Genomic DNA, 13,142 nt, shown 5'->3' with positions numbered 1-13,142 from the left:
TTGATAATTTGTTTTTAAAGATGACAGTAAAGTATATTTAGTAGAAAATTGGTTTATTAGAGAGAATAAAAAATGATTTTTGAATATGAATGGGTCAAGTTGTCATTCTTCATAAACGTTTATATGACGGAAAAGTTTATGTAAAATTTATTTCATGTTTTAAAAAAAATGGAGTCTGAACCCATTCTATATGAAAATCGAACATTTCTGAAAAAACCTACTCTCTTCTCCTCAACTCATTTAAATCTCACTGACATCAAACATAAAAAGCAGACTTCGTATCGTATTAGCTAATGTGTTCAGTCTTACGCCTAATCGTGAGCTTTGGAAAGAGTTCGAATCATGCATGAAGCTTTTTTTTCTATTTCACATACCTTGAAAACATTAGTGAAAAATAAATTATTTGTCAATAATTTATTAAACAATATATAGGAAACAAATGTGCAAAAGATTATATTGACAATGTAATTTTTGAAAAATATAACTTTTCAGGAACTTTTAGAATTGAAAAATGCTTTGCACGCCTTCATTTTCAGGAAGATCAAAGTTTCATAAACTTATTGGGCAGAATTTTTTTCCTGTAGTCGTTTTCGGACATAGATTTCTATGAGGAGTATAGCCGAGCCTAAAAATCCACAAGCAGACGACATTCTGAAAGCATTCTTCCACGAACCAGAACTATCCTTAATTGCACCTAAGAAAGACATAAACAATATAAGTATTTCATACAACATTAAGCAAGACAAGATTTATAAAAGACTTTTCTGCAATGTGAAAATTCTAGTTTTATATTATTAAAACGTTTATTATTTATTTCATAACAAATGAATATAGAATCATGTATAGATCAACATGAATACATGTATATGTTTCAAAAGATCAGTTATTTCCTAAATAAACTTTTTTATGACCATAACACAGTATTTTGTTTTTAAATACCTGAGAGAGCGGGATTTATCAAAATGGAGAAGGACGAAGTGAAGGCTACGTATCCCCAGGCTGTGGACAGATTCTCTCGCCCCAGTTCGTCAGCAATTGTGGAAATCTGCACTCCGATAAAACCACCAGTAGTTAATCCTAGAACGCCACATAAAACGATGAAGACGTAGAAATAGTTAATATGGACCACAATCATTGAGCCTGTTGAGAACACCAGCAGACAGATTATATATAGCTTTACTCTTCTTTTAAAGAAAGCATTGCCTATAATACCGCTGGATACCCTTCCTATCAGGTCAGTTATTCCTACGATGGACACAGACAGTGCTCCTTCGGATTCTGAGAAGCCTAACTCATCCGCCAAAGGTGGGACAAAATTAAAGCTGTTGTGGTGACCGAAAGTAGCTAAAAATACACCTACATTTACTAAAATGAATAAAGGGTCCTTGAACATTGCCAGATTTATAATAGGGGGCTTTGGTGTGTTTTTATCTCGTTCTTCTAGTTTTGTTGATGGTGTACTAATTCTTTTTGATAATTTATAATTGGTGAATATTTTCGTGGGATATATGTTATTTTCACTGTTTGAGGGTCTTATGGCATATAAAGTAGAAGCATTTGATAACGATGGTAAAGATTTTGAATGAAGGATGCCCTTCTGAGGAACCAATGTTGACTCGTATCCTAAAACACTGGTAATATTGCACGGACTGTTTTCTCCCAGTAATTCATTGTGTTCACCTTCTTTGAAATTCATCTCAATGTCCTTTTTCCATGTTTTTTTCTTATTAATGTCGAGCGGCTTTATGATTATATTTTCCCTTCTCCAGTATGACGTTGGTCGAAAAAGTAGAGCAAAAGCACAAATGTGCAAAAGAATTCCTCCCAAAATAAGTAGACAACCACTAACTGAGTATTCATCCAGAAGAAATCTCATCAGATTTGGAAATATGAAGGATCCCATACCCGACCCTGAGGAAGCAAGACCTAGGGCCAGTGGAAGCTTCTTGTCGAAGTAAAAACTCGGGAACACTAACACTGTTGCAACAATCAATCCAAAACCGACTCCTGTGAGTACACAAAAAAAAGGTATGCGTATTAATTTCTTCTCCACAATCAAAATATTATTACAGATATTTTTTCAGATACATGGTTTCCATGAGGAGATTAAAGGAGTGCTCACCTGTGATTATTCCGTATGTTATAAAGAACCACTCGATATCTCTGACGAAGCTAGTGGCGACCAGTCCTATTGCTGACAGAATACCACCACAGAAAACCACCCATCTGTGACCAAAGCGCTGACAAAGGATGTTCGAGACCGGGGCTGTAAACAGTATAAGACGAACGAAACCATTGTACGGTACCATGGTAAGCAGTCTCTCGCACAACTGAACACTTATTCGAGAAATTCTACTAGATTGTCACCAAGATTTTATTACCTTAATAAATGAATTATAAGAATACATATTCTCTTATCTAAAGAGACATTGACGGCTGTGTCCATACGTACATACCAAAAGCTAGATGAAGCCACCCACAGAGAGACTGTGAGGAAGCCAGGAGACTGGCGGGGGCGTCATATCTATGTGACAGCTCAACCAAAAGTACTCCAAATGACTTCAGTGTCCCAACTACTACTGCCATACTTCCAAATGTCCCTAAACAAATACATATCTTAAGGTTTTTTGTTTCATCAATATGGATTGATTTTTTGTATATGTTTAAAATTATGATTTATTTTATCAGACGAAAACATACTTTCAATAAACCTTTTTTGAGACTGTATGTGTTAAGCTAGAAGGTAAATACAACCTAGAATCACTGTGTTAAAAGGTTGTCATTGCTGAAAGAATACAGAGCGAACGGTGAGTGAACGGTGTGTGAACGCTGAACGCAACTTGGTGAACGGTTTGTGAATGTTGAACGGAGAGCGAACGCAAATCACGGACGCAGCGGACACAAGAGCGAAAAGTGAACAGGGAACACGAGATGAACGATTTATCAGGAATGTTCGGGATATTTTTCTTACATTGAACTTATTCTATTATCAGGTACAATAAGGTAAAAAAAAATATTTTATATTGCCGACATCACCAGACTAGATTGAAATCGTTTTTCTGTCTGAACACTTCCAAAACATTTGAAAATAGATAAATATTCTCGCAATTTCGCGAGAGAGATGATAAATCTGTACTTTACAGTGGATGCACATTTTTTTTTTGCATATTTATGTTTCTTAGAATATTTTCTGCACAGATATAATATGTTGAAATTAAGCTGTTTAGTTACAGTAAATTGATTGCTTTAAATCTTTGCTTCTCAGATTGCACTCTACAAGTTAAAAAAAAAGAAAATTATACTTTGCTATTTTTAGTTTATATTTAAAACCATTACAATTGCTATGCCTATTTAAACAGGAAATGACCGATTTACTGAATGAATTATAAACTTATCGATTTGTGTGAAATAGTAAAAACTTGTCCCAATGGAAACATTTTACATAGGTCTCTGGATGAATATTTTCATAATTATGCTGCTTGTGTTAAATAAATCTACTAAGATCATTATCTCTCTCTATTGTCTTGATTTGTCGTCTATGCCATAATATATTTACATTCTCAACTGTTTTCTCTATGATTGATTGATTGACTGTATGTTGTTTAACGTCCCTCTCGAGAATTTTTCACTCTTGAGACGCCACCACTTGCCGGCGAAGAGCTGCAAATTTTGACCTATACTCGCCACTTAGGGCCATTGAGCAGTGAACGATCTTTTTCGTGCCAGCACCTACTGCGACACGGGACCTCGGTTTATACGGTCTCATCCGAAGGACCGGTCTCCACGTCCCACAGTGGGATTCGAACCCACGACGTAAGGATCAACTTCTTACTTCGCGACTCTAGAGGAGACGCTCTAACCACTGCGCCACGCTGGCGACGTTTTCTCTCTGATAAACACTTTGAAAGTCCACTTTGTTGATTTTTTTGATAATTCCGATGAAATGTAAATTTCTCAATTGAAATGCTACTTAAATGTCATTCAGTATGTAAATGAATGGAATATGAATAGACTCAAGACTCAAGAAGAAAATTAACTTGTTTATAAAATAAGCAGGTGAGTTTTTTTTTCTTAATACAAATAAATAAATGAAAAGTAATGCAATAAATTTTATGAATTTTTATAAGAATATTGGCTTTATTCAAATATATTTACATAACTCTGATGAACGTCTGCTGAAAAGAGTGACGCTGTCGTCTATCTCCGTCAACTGTCTGCAAGAGCAGAGAAATTGACATATACACTCTGGCCTTATTTATTGCAGACATCGTCCCACATACTCAGTCCTTGTAATCTGATTTTGTTAACAACGAGTATTCCAATTCCTCTGCTACTTTGTCATCTAGACAAATAGGTTTTCTCACCAATTCTCAATTGCAGCCTGACATTCAACATGGCGGCGGCGAAGTGAAACACGTGTGTGCGCTCTCGACTAGATCTAGGTTACATCTTTCATCAAAGCAAATCAAATGATTTGATCATAATATAAAAACTTCTTTTGTTATTAATTTAATAAATTTTGATAATTAATAACAGAAATAAACAATCATTTTGTTCCCATATTTTATCGAACTATTTTTACGTAAAATCTGACGTCAGTGGGCTGTGCAATCGAAATTAACATGGAATGTCTCGTGATTTTCAATTCTATTAAAATTGGCAGCATTTTCGATCTATAGTTAGATTTTTATTTCATACATAAACGTAAATATAAAGAATCACTGTCTAGTTTGTTGGGAATGCCAGGGACATCAACGACAGTTGGAAACGTGGGATAATTTATGCATAACGGGCTTCGCTGATCCGTAATTCCTTGAACACCAAAATTTCAACACGATTGAAATATCTGCATTTTGCAGTATTTTGTTTTTATCTTTCAGCATCATTCTAATTAAATATACTCATGGCAACATTTATTTACATATTACAATAAAGTTAATGAATAACATATTGCAGAAGCTACTTCTCATGATTTTTTTTCTAAAAGACGATAAATATTCATTATTTAAATTCAAATCTTGTAGATTCGTGCACACACGTTTTTTCCCTTTTGTAAAGACCAATCCTTTCTCTTAAGAGTTCCGAATGACACTGAAGAAATAAAGACTGAACGATGAGTGAACACTGAACGCAAGGCGGGCGAATGCAAAGTAAACAAACGGTGAGCGAATGCATAAAGCTTTGTAAACCGTGAACGATGAGCGAACGGTGAGCACACGGTGAGCGGACGTAAATGCCAGATGAACGAACAGTGAGCGAACGGAAAATAGTAAAGTAAAACGTTTCAGGGACTGTATATGTATCAAACGTTTCAGTGATTGTATATGTATCAAATGTTTAAGTTACAAATACAAAATGTTCACCTAAAACAGGCATAGATAAATAAAGATTAGATATTAAAAAAGAATAAAAGTAGAAGATCCTTCAACGAAGTAAATAACCTTTCTTGACGTCTACAGAAACAGATTTAAGATTGTCAGTTTTATCAATTCTGCGCTTTGCAACACTTACAAATGTCGTGTCATTGTTTGTGTGTTATATGCAGATACCATTCATTACGCTTATGCATAGTGCATTTGAAAACAGAGCATAACCAAAAAAAAAAAAAAAAAAAAAAAAAAAAAAAAAAAACAACAATGAAGAAATAAAAAAGAGGTAAAACTAACCTAGGACAATGACCCAGGCCCAGCCCTTGTCCACAGGTACAAGATTCCTAGCTGCCATGATGGGCGACTCCTCCAGATTTATTTTTGTCTTATCTGTCCCCGATAACGGTTGTCGTGACTGTACATTTTTTGTTGTGATATGTAAAAATGTTTTGTTTTATATTGCAATATATGGAACACTAATTATGTCATCTTTTTTTTTCAAAAACCATGTTGGATATCTTTAAAGTAAAAAAAAATAATAAAAGAAAAATAACAATGCACACATTTACTGAAATGCACTTATATCCTTTAATTATATTTTGCTGTACCCCACAATTTTGTTGTTGATTTCATGGGATTTTAAAGAATGTTCAATTGACCAAGAACAAATCACTACAGTTTTTTATCAGCTATGGTAGAGTCTATAGTTTCATCTAGTCAAAGGGTTTATCAAAATGTATGCAAAATCACATACGCGTACCATATCAGTTGAAACACCATTCGTTCAAAAATACATAGAATGATATTGTGTTTAATTATCAAGCCTCAATGACTGAGTCTTGAAATCTCTTTTGTAGAGTAATTATAACCATATTTTATACATCTTTTTTTCTATGATGATATTTCAGTGAAACTTGTCTTATACTGATGCTGTGTAATAATAAATCTTGCTTATTACAATCTAAATTTTAAGTCCCTTTCAGTAAATTCAATTGATTAAGATGTCTAATCCGGCCGATTTCTATAGAACCAGTGGTTTACGGATTGGACAGGTTTTACTATAATGATAAGTTGTATGTTTTATTTGTTGTACTTTGGAATCATTATTGTCAGTGGAGGACCAATGTTCGTGAATAATTGAGCTACGCTTACCGGGAATATACATTCCCCGGATGATAACAGTGTCCATGTATCGGTCCATTGAATCTTCTCTATTTAAGAGTCACCCAAAATATTATGTCCTCATGAATCAGTAAAATGTTTTTCATATGTAGAAATAAACATCAGAATCCAGGTAGAATCAGAATGTTATATTTAACTGGCAGGATATTTTTTCTGTAGACGTTTTCGAATATAGACTTCTGTGAGGAGTGCAACCGAGCCCAGAAATCCACAAGCAGACGACAGTCTGAATGAATTCTTCCACGAACAAGAACTATCTTTAATTGCACCTAAGAAAGACATACACAATTTAAGAATTCCATAAATCATTCATCAATACCAGGTTTACTATCAGTTTTGGAATTAAAAATAATCTAGATTTGTGCTACCAAAACGTTTTCCATTTATTTCATCATTATCAAATGAATATGGAGTCTTGACGTGCTCAGTATGAAAACATGCATATATTTGATGAGATCGAGATATTCCCCAAGAAATTTTAAGGATTCTTTACCGGTAATAACACATTGTAACATCTTCATATACCTGAAAGAGCAGGATTTATCAAAACAGAGAAGGATGAAGTGAAGGCTACGTATCCCCAGGCTGTGGACAGTTTCTCTCGTCCAAGCTCATCAGCAATCATGGAAATCTGCACTCCCATAAAACCACCGGTAGCTAATCCTTGAATGCCACAAAAAACGATAAAGACGTAGAAATAAGTAACATGAACCACAATCATTGAGGAAGCGGAGAAAACAAGTAGACAAATTATAAATAGCTTTATTCGTCTTTTAAAGAATGCGTTGCCAATGATACCACCAGAGATTCTGCCTATCAGGTCAGTTATTCCTACGATAGACACAGACAGTGCTCCTTCGGATTCTGAGAAGCCTAACTCATCAGCTAGAGGAGGGACAAAATTAAAGCTGTTGTGGTGACCGTAAAGGGCTGAAAATACACCTGCATTTATCAAAAGGAATAAAGGGTCCTTAAACAGCTCCCAATTTATAAAAGGTGGCTTTAATGTGTTTCTGACATGTTTTTCTACCTTTGATGATGATGTACAAATTTGTCTTGAAATTTTAAACTCGGTGTTCATTTTCGATGAATATATGTTGTTTTCACTGTTTGAGGGTTTTATGACACACAAATGAGTAGCGTATGATAATGATGGTAAAGATTTCGTTCGAAAGAGCCTCCTCTCAGCAAGTATTGCTGATCTAGCTTCTGCTACGCTAGTAATAATACTCGGATTGTTTACCTCCAATAGTTCACTGTGTTCGTCCTCTTCAAAATTTATCTCAATTTCCTTTTCCGACGAATTTTTCTTGTGAGTGTAGTGTGGTTTTATGATTGTCTCATGATTTTCGTTTTTCCAGTATGACGTTGGGCGAAAAAGTAGAGAAAAAGCACAAATGTGCAAAAGAATTCCTCCCAAAATAAGTAGACAACCACTAACAGAATATTCATCCAGGAGAAACCTCGTTAGATTTGGAAATATGAAGGCTCCCATACCCGACCCTGAGGAAGCGAGACCCAGGGCCAGTGGAAGCTTCTTGTCGAAGTAAAAACTCGGGAACACTAACACTGTTGCAACAATAAGCCCAAAGCCGAAACCTGTAAATATACTGAAAGTCTGTGTCATAGATGACAATTTGCCTCTGCTAGAAAAATGATTTATTACAAATATAAATTACCCATATATACATTGTGATTATAAAGAGATGTAAAGAGTGCTCACCTGTGATTATTCCGTATGTTATAAAGAACCACTTGATATCTCTTACAAAGCTAGTGGCGACCAGTCCTATTGCTGACAGAATACCACCACAGAAAACCACCCATCTGTGACCAAAGGGCTGACTAAGGATGTTCGAGACAGGGGCTGTAAACAATATGAGACAGAAAATTCCATTGCATTTTAATGGTAAACAGTTTCTCGTACATTGAGCTTTTTTCGAGGAATACTACGGAATTGCCACTATGAAATATTTTATCTGATTAATAAATTAAGGAAATTGTAAGAATAAAGACTTCCTTTTGTAAAGAGACATTGACGGCTGTGTTCATATATACCTACCAAGAGCTAGATTTAGATGTCCACAGAGAAACTGAAGTCAGCAGACTGACAAGGGCTTCATACCTACATGTACTCAGTCCAAGATGTAGCCAGCCAAAGAGGGGCCAAAAAACAACTAGCAGTAGCATCATACCTACCAAATCTTAGATGTAACGAGCCACAGAGAGATTGTAAAGAGCCACAGACTAACGGTAGCATCATACCTACCCAGTCCTAGATGTAGTCAGCCAAAGTGACAGAAAGGAGCCCAGCTGTATAGCAGGAGCATCGTACCTACCAAGTCCTAGATGTAGCCAACCACAAAGAGACTGTGAGGAGGCCAGGAGACTGGCTGGGGCATCATATCTATGTGACAGCTCAACCAAAAGCACTCCAAATGACTTCAGTGTTCCGATAACTAATGCCATGCTTCCAAATGTTCCTGAACAAAATTGTATAGCGACGGATGTTAATTGCTAGTAATAGGAACTGGGATTGGGATATATTATAATTGGTACAATTATTAATGAAATGTCAATTCTTTTCGTTCATCAGAGGAAAAAAAAAATACTTCAAATAAATTATTTTCAAACTGTGTCAGGTCATCACACAGTACATTAAGAAACATTGTGTGAAACAGGGGCCATTGCTGCCTAGCATTGTTGCTTTGGCATTTCGTACCCGTACTTATACATCTTTTACAAAGCAATGGCATTATAAATGTTATCTTTATAGTATTACAGTAAGATAAGCGATGATGACGAGTTCAAACATCCCATGTTTAGTTTTGTTTATTGCTATCATCCTTCATAGAGACATCACAGTCTATCTGAGAGCAACGTGAATATAACCCTTTTACTTGAATGTTGATTAATACTGTGAAATATTTTTTTTTCTTGGAAATTTGATATTCCTGAATTTCTTGGGTACCCCTTAGCACAGAATTATGTCCTTAATGAATATTGGTTTAAAGGCTATATTTTTCAAAGGCAGAAGTTTACCAACGAAATTTTGTCCCCATGAACCTGTAAAAGGACAAGGTATATGTATTAAAACGGCTAATTTAGCTCCTTATTTGATATAAAATCAAACTACAGACAAAGTTTTGATAATTTGCATTAAAGAACTTTACTAATGCTCCTTTTAATACGAGCACCAATTTTTATTCAAAGCGTACATGGAGGCCACAAGACGGTGATAAACGTCATTTACCGAATTTCCTCAATTCTGATGGATTTCGTCAAATTTGAGATACTTTTCACTTCAGAAACCTTAGAGTTCAAGCTTGCATATCTGAGATTTTCATAGAAAAGATGCATCTAATACTTGTGCATGAAATATATAAGTTTTCTAGATAGGCAAGTTTGTGCTCTGTGCTTTCTGAAACAAAATATGCTTTGAGATTGATGAAAATATGTATAAAAATGAGAAAATTCATAAATCGACATATTTCTCAATCTTTCAGGGACATCTTTGTATCATATCACTTAGCATCAATCCTCATTTTGTAACGGGGATGAAAACGGATTTTTGATGATGAACTAGTTCTTAGAGCAGCAATCCACAAAATTGAGCACAACAAACAAAATTTATTCCACAGTACGATCTTCTAATTAGTCATATTTGTTTGCAGGCCTTCACCTTTACGTACAAAAAAGTACCTCAATACATTTATAAATATATATATCCAATGGTTGACTTGATATGCTTCCCATTATCTAAAACCGGCATTGAAAATAGATATAGACATAAATTATAAAAAGAGATTGATAGTTATTTCTTTCAATTAAATAACAATATTTACTACAACAGAGTGATAAAAATAGTTTTAACAAAAACTGGCCCTGAAGAAACCACAATGAGGCTAAACTAACCTAGCACTACGGCCCAAGCCCAGTCTTTGTCCATAGGTACACGGTTCTTAGTCGCCATGACAGCAGAAGAGCAGGACAGCACGTCCTGATCTAGTTTCGTCCTATTTGCCGCAGATGTTTTGTGTGTCTGTAACATTTCTGGTTGTTTTTGTAAGCCAAAGTATGGAACACTGATTATGACATATTTTGTTTATGACTGTGTCAGATCGGACTTTGGCGAGACCATTGAACTACCTAATTAAAAACGAATACAAGATTTAGCATGGTACCCAAGGCCATACTTTCAATAAGATGGGACTACCAATTAAAAATTGAACATGTTCAACGATTTGTTAAAAATTTAAATTACTTATTTCAAATTGAGATTCAAAAATCCCTGTCTCTTTGAAGAACTTAGCTAGTGTTCTTTAAAAACCAGATTTAAGACTTACAATGAATTGATTGATGCAGAGCTTAGTCTTATGCATCTTCATGATTTTCAGACAATTTTTTTTCTGGCTTCTTCCGAAGAGATTTCCACCATGTGGATCATTGATTATGAAATTTTCAGGTTGTAAAATAAACAAAAAAATACAATACACGAGGTTTTTCCGTAAATTCTCTAGACAGAGTTTATACCTCATGCAGAAATTTACGTATTTTTAATCGCTTAATAAGAACATGTCATACAAACACTTAAGAATAAATAACATCTATTTGTTCCATGCATTCGTGTCTTCGTATGCATGTCTGGTGGAGTGAACTCATGTTCCTGACATTTTTATCACATTCCAGTGCGCCGCCTGTGCCAATGCAGCGCAATTTTTTAACTAGTCAGGTGTCAAACCCGTGCAAATGAACGTTATAAAATTCTTCTTAATAAAGGCCTGTGCAATTAAATTGGAATAAAGGTTGTTAACCATATTTTGACTAGAAATTACTTTCTCGCGAATTTTAAATTTCATATACATGTACAGATTTTAAATAGCAAATACCGCCTCTATACATCAAACATTGAATTATTTCATTTAAATAGGATAAATCTGCGTATAATTAGTTAAGGTTTTATAAATTTATGACACTGAGTTACTATTAAACGACCCTTGTATACGGAATATTGGGACATACCTCGTACATGTACCAAAATATATATTTTGAGTTTATCTTCCTTTTATTTCTATATTTTTTTTAATTGAAAAGTTACACAAAGTGGAGGTAACATGTACGTCAGCTGGTGGAAAAAGCAAAGTGCCAGGAAACTTTGACTAGAAATTCTTTGTCTGAAAATAATGGAATTTTTTCTGCCAGGCGATCAACAAGAAATCCGTACTTCACTAAATACAAGCATTGAGGTATGTAGGAGTCCAACTGATTTATACCATATGTGTACCTGATCAGTTTTTGATCGGCGGGATTGAAGAAGAATAATCTTTCAATCCCAATCTGGTACTGGGTCAGACTGTTCATGTTGATTGTACACTCAATGGAACATCCGGATTTTAACGTCTCATTTTAAATAGAGGGATCCTATCAACTTGCCTATCTTTCAATGAGACAGCCAACTTTCAGTCCAGCATAAGTTTAGACTAGAGTGATTGGTGTGAAGCAATCATTCCAGAAGATCCTCCTATACGTTTCTTATAAATGTATAAAGACGCTTCCTACATAAGGCCTCAGACTAGTCTGCACCTTGCTTCAGAAACTGTGGTGAATTTTGAACAGTTTATGCTCTAATGCGCTTTGACAAATAAATACAGAGATGTATTCCAGTAACAATACCAACTAACTACCGAAATTAAGCTCCTGGCATGAAAATGTTGTGGCCTCCAAGGAATTTCTGTCTGAAAAAAGGAAATTTTCAGCACCTACACCTTAAAAGACCACCTCACTTTAGATAGAACTGAAGGACGTAAATCGCTTCAAATCATGAGCAGGGATTTATATAAATCAGCTCATTTACTGCATTCATCCATCACTGACCTTAAATGTTAGGCTGTGATGAACATTCCACAGCTGGTCGAGGTGATACAAAACTCAAGAAAGTAGGATCTAGATTAAGAATGGAAGTGTTTGAAAAGGCAAGGATGTCAGCAAAGGAGGCATCGGGGGATTTCAAGCATATGGCACCATTTTCCAGCAGCACAGGCTTTTTTGCAAACTTGAATCATCTTCTGAACTAGAAAGGGCTACATCTGTGGAAGATTGTTCTGCGAGAATAGGATACTTTAGTGGACAAAGCAATGTTTAAAAACTGCACTCAAGTTATTCTTGTAGAAGCAAGTGGCTGGAGATTACGTCCACCAAAGCAAATAGACCAATCTTCAAAGAGGACCAAATCTCCTTCCCTTGGATGCTTCTAATATTGCTGAAGCTGGCGCACTCATCTAATTAGAAACAACACAATACTCTTAATTTTGTGCTTGTGTGCCGCCCCTATGCGCGATGAAATGTCTCATACCAGGAATATTAAAAACTAGAGAGTTAAATGCAAGCCCAACAGACAATGAAGGACAAATGTGTGATAGGACAAAAGAATATTTTTCGTATACATATTATATGTACAATATGTAAAAATGGAAATGTCCCCCAACAGGTTAGAGCACAAAGGAGAAAGAAGCCACAATATCAGAAAAATATGAGAAGCCGTCTGAGGTCATTTATGAAGCACTGCTTGTGTTCCAGCAAAAAGGGACAAGG

General features: G+C 35.3%; 2 protein-coding genes across 2 annotated transcripts; both read right to left on the bottom strand.

The window, feature by feature from the left end:
- Window positions 1-399: 399 nt before the first annotated feature.
- Window positions 400-5,864, bottom strand: LOC133174723 (monocarboxylate transporter 13-like). The gene is made up of 5 exons (XM_061309803.1): window positions 5,667-5,864; window positions 2,457-2,600; window positions 2,123-2,266; window positions 940-2,007; window positions 400-694 (listed from the first exon to the last, which is right to left on the bottom strand). Exons 1-5 carry the CDS (start codon window positions 5,722-5,724, stop codon window positions 558-560), a joined length of 1,551 nt encoding a protein of 516 aa, XP_061165787.1. The 5' UTR covers window positions 5,725-5,864; the 3' UTR covers window positions 400-557.
- Window positions 5,865-5,933: 69 nt separating this feature from the next.
- On the bottom strand, window positions 5,934-10,587 carry LOC133174722 (monocarboxylate transporter 9-like). The gene is made up of 5 exons (XM_061309802.1): window positions 10,467-10,587; window positions 8,891-9,034; window positions 8,275-8,418; window positions 7,077-8,150; window positions 5,934-6,820 (listed from the first exon to the last, which is right to left on the bottom strand). The coding sequence occupies exons 1-5, from the start codon at window positions 10,522-10,524 to the stop codon at window positions 6,684-6,686; spliced, it is 1,557 nt and encodes a 518-aa protein (XP_061165786.1). The 5' UTR covers window positions 10,525-10,587; the 3' UTR covers window positions 5,934-6,683.
- Window positions 10,588-13,142: the final 2,555 nt, after the last annotated feature.

This window comes from Saccostrea echinata, unplaced genomic scaffold (assembly GCF_033153115.1).
Source record: "Saccostrea echinata isolate AGI-Se365-2 ecotype Australia unplaced genomic scaffold, CSIRO_AGI_Sech_v1 ptg000059l, whole genome shotgun sequence".
In the NCBI taxonomy this organism is placed as follows: domain Eukaryota; kingdom Metazoa; phylum Mollusca; class Bivalvia; order Ostreida; family Ostreidae; genus Saccostrea; species Saccostrea echinata.
This window is presented reverse-complemented; position numbering and strand designations above follow the sequence as displayed.

What these genes read in the sequence shown, in the direction of transcription:
- LOC133174722 (XM_061309802.1), bottom strand. Translation starts at nt 10,524, where the DNA reads ATGGCGACTAAGAACCGTGTACCTATGGACAAAGACTGGGCTTGGGCC. An exon ending in AACATACGGAATAATCACAG is followed by an intron (nt 8,151 to 8,274) that starts GTGAGCACTCTT and finishes GTATATTTACAG; the next exon opens with GTTTCGGCTTTGGGCTTATT. An exon ending in GATAAATCCTGCTCTTTCAG is followed by an intron (nt 6,821 to 7,076) that starts GTATATGAAGAT and finishes TGTCTTTCTTAG; the next exon opens with GTGCAATTAAAGATAGTTCT.
- LOC133174723 (XM_061309803.1), bottom strand. Translation starts at nt 5,724, where the DNA reads ATGGCAGCTAGGAATCTTGTACCTGTGGACAAGGGCTGGGCCTGGGTC. An exon ending in GGCCTGGGTCATTGTCCTAG is followed by an intron (nt 2,601 to 5,666) that starts GTTAGTTTTACC and finishes GTATTTGTTTAG; the next exon opens with GGACATTTGGAAGTATGGCA. An exon ending in AACATACGGAATAATCACAG is followed by an intron (nt 2,008 to 2,122) that starts GTGAGCACTCCT and finishes GTGTACTCACAG; the next exon opens with GAGTCGGTTTTGGATTGATT.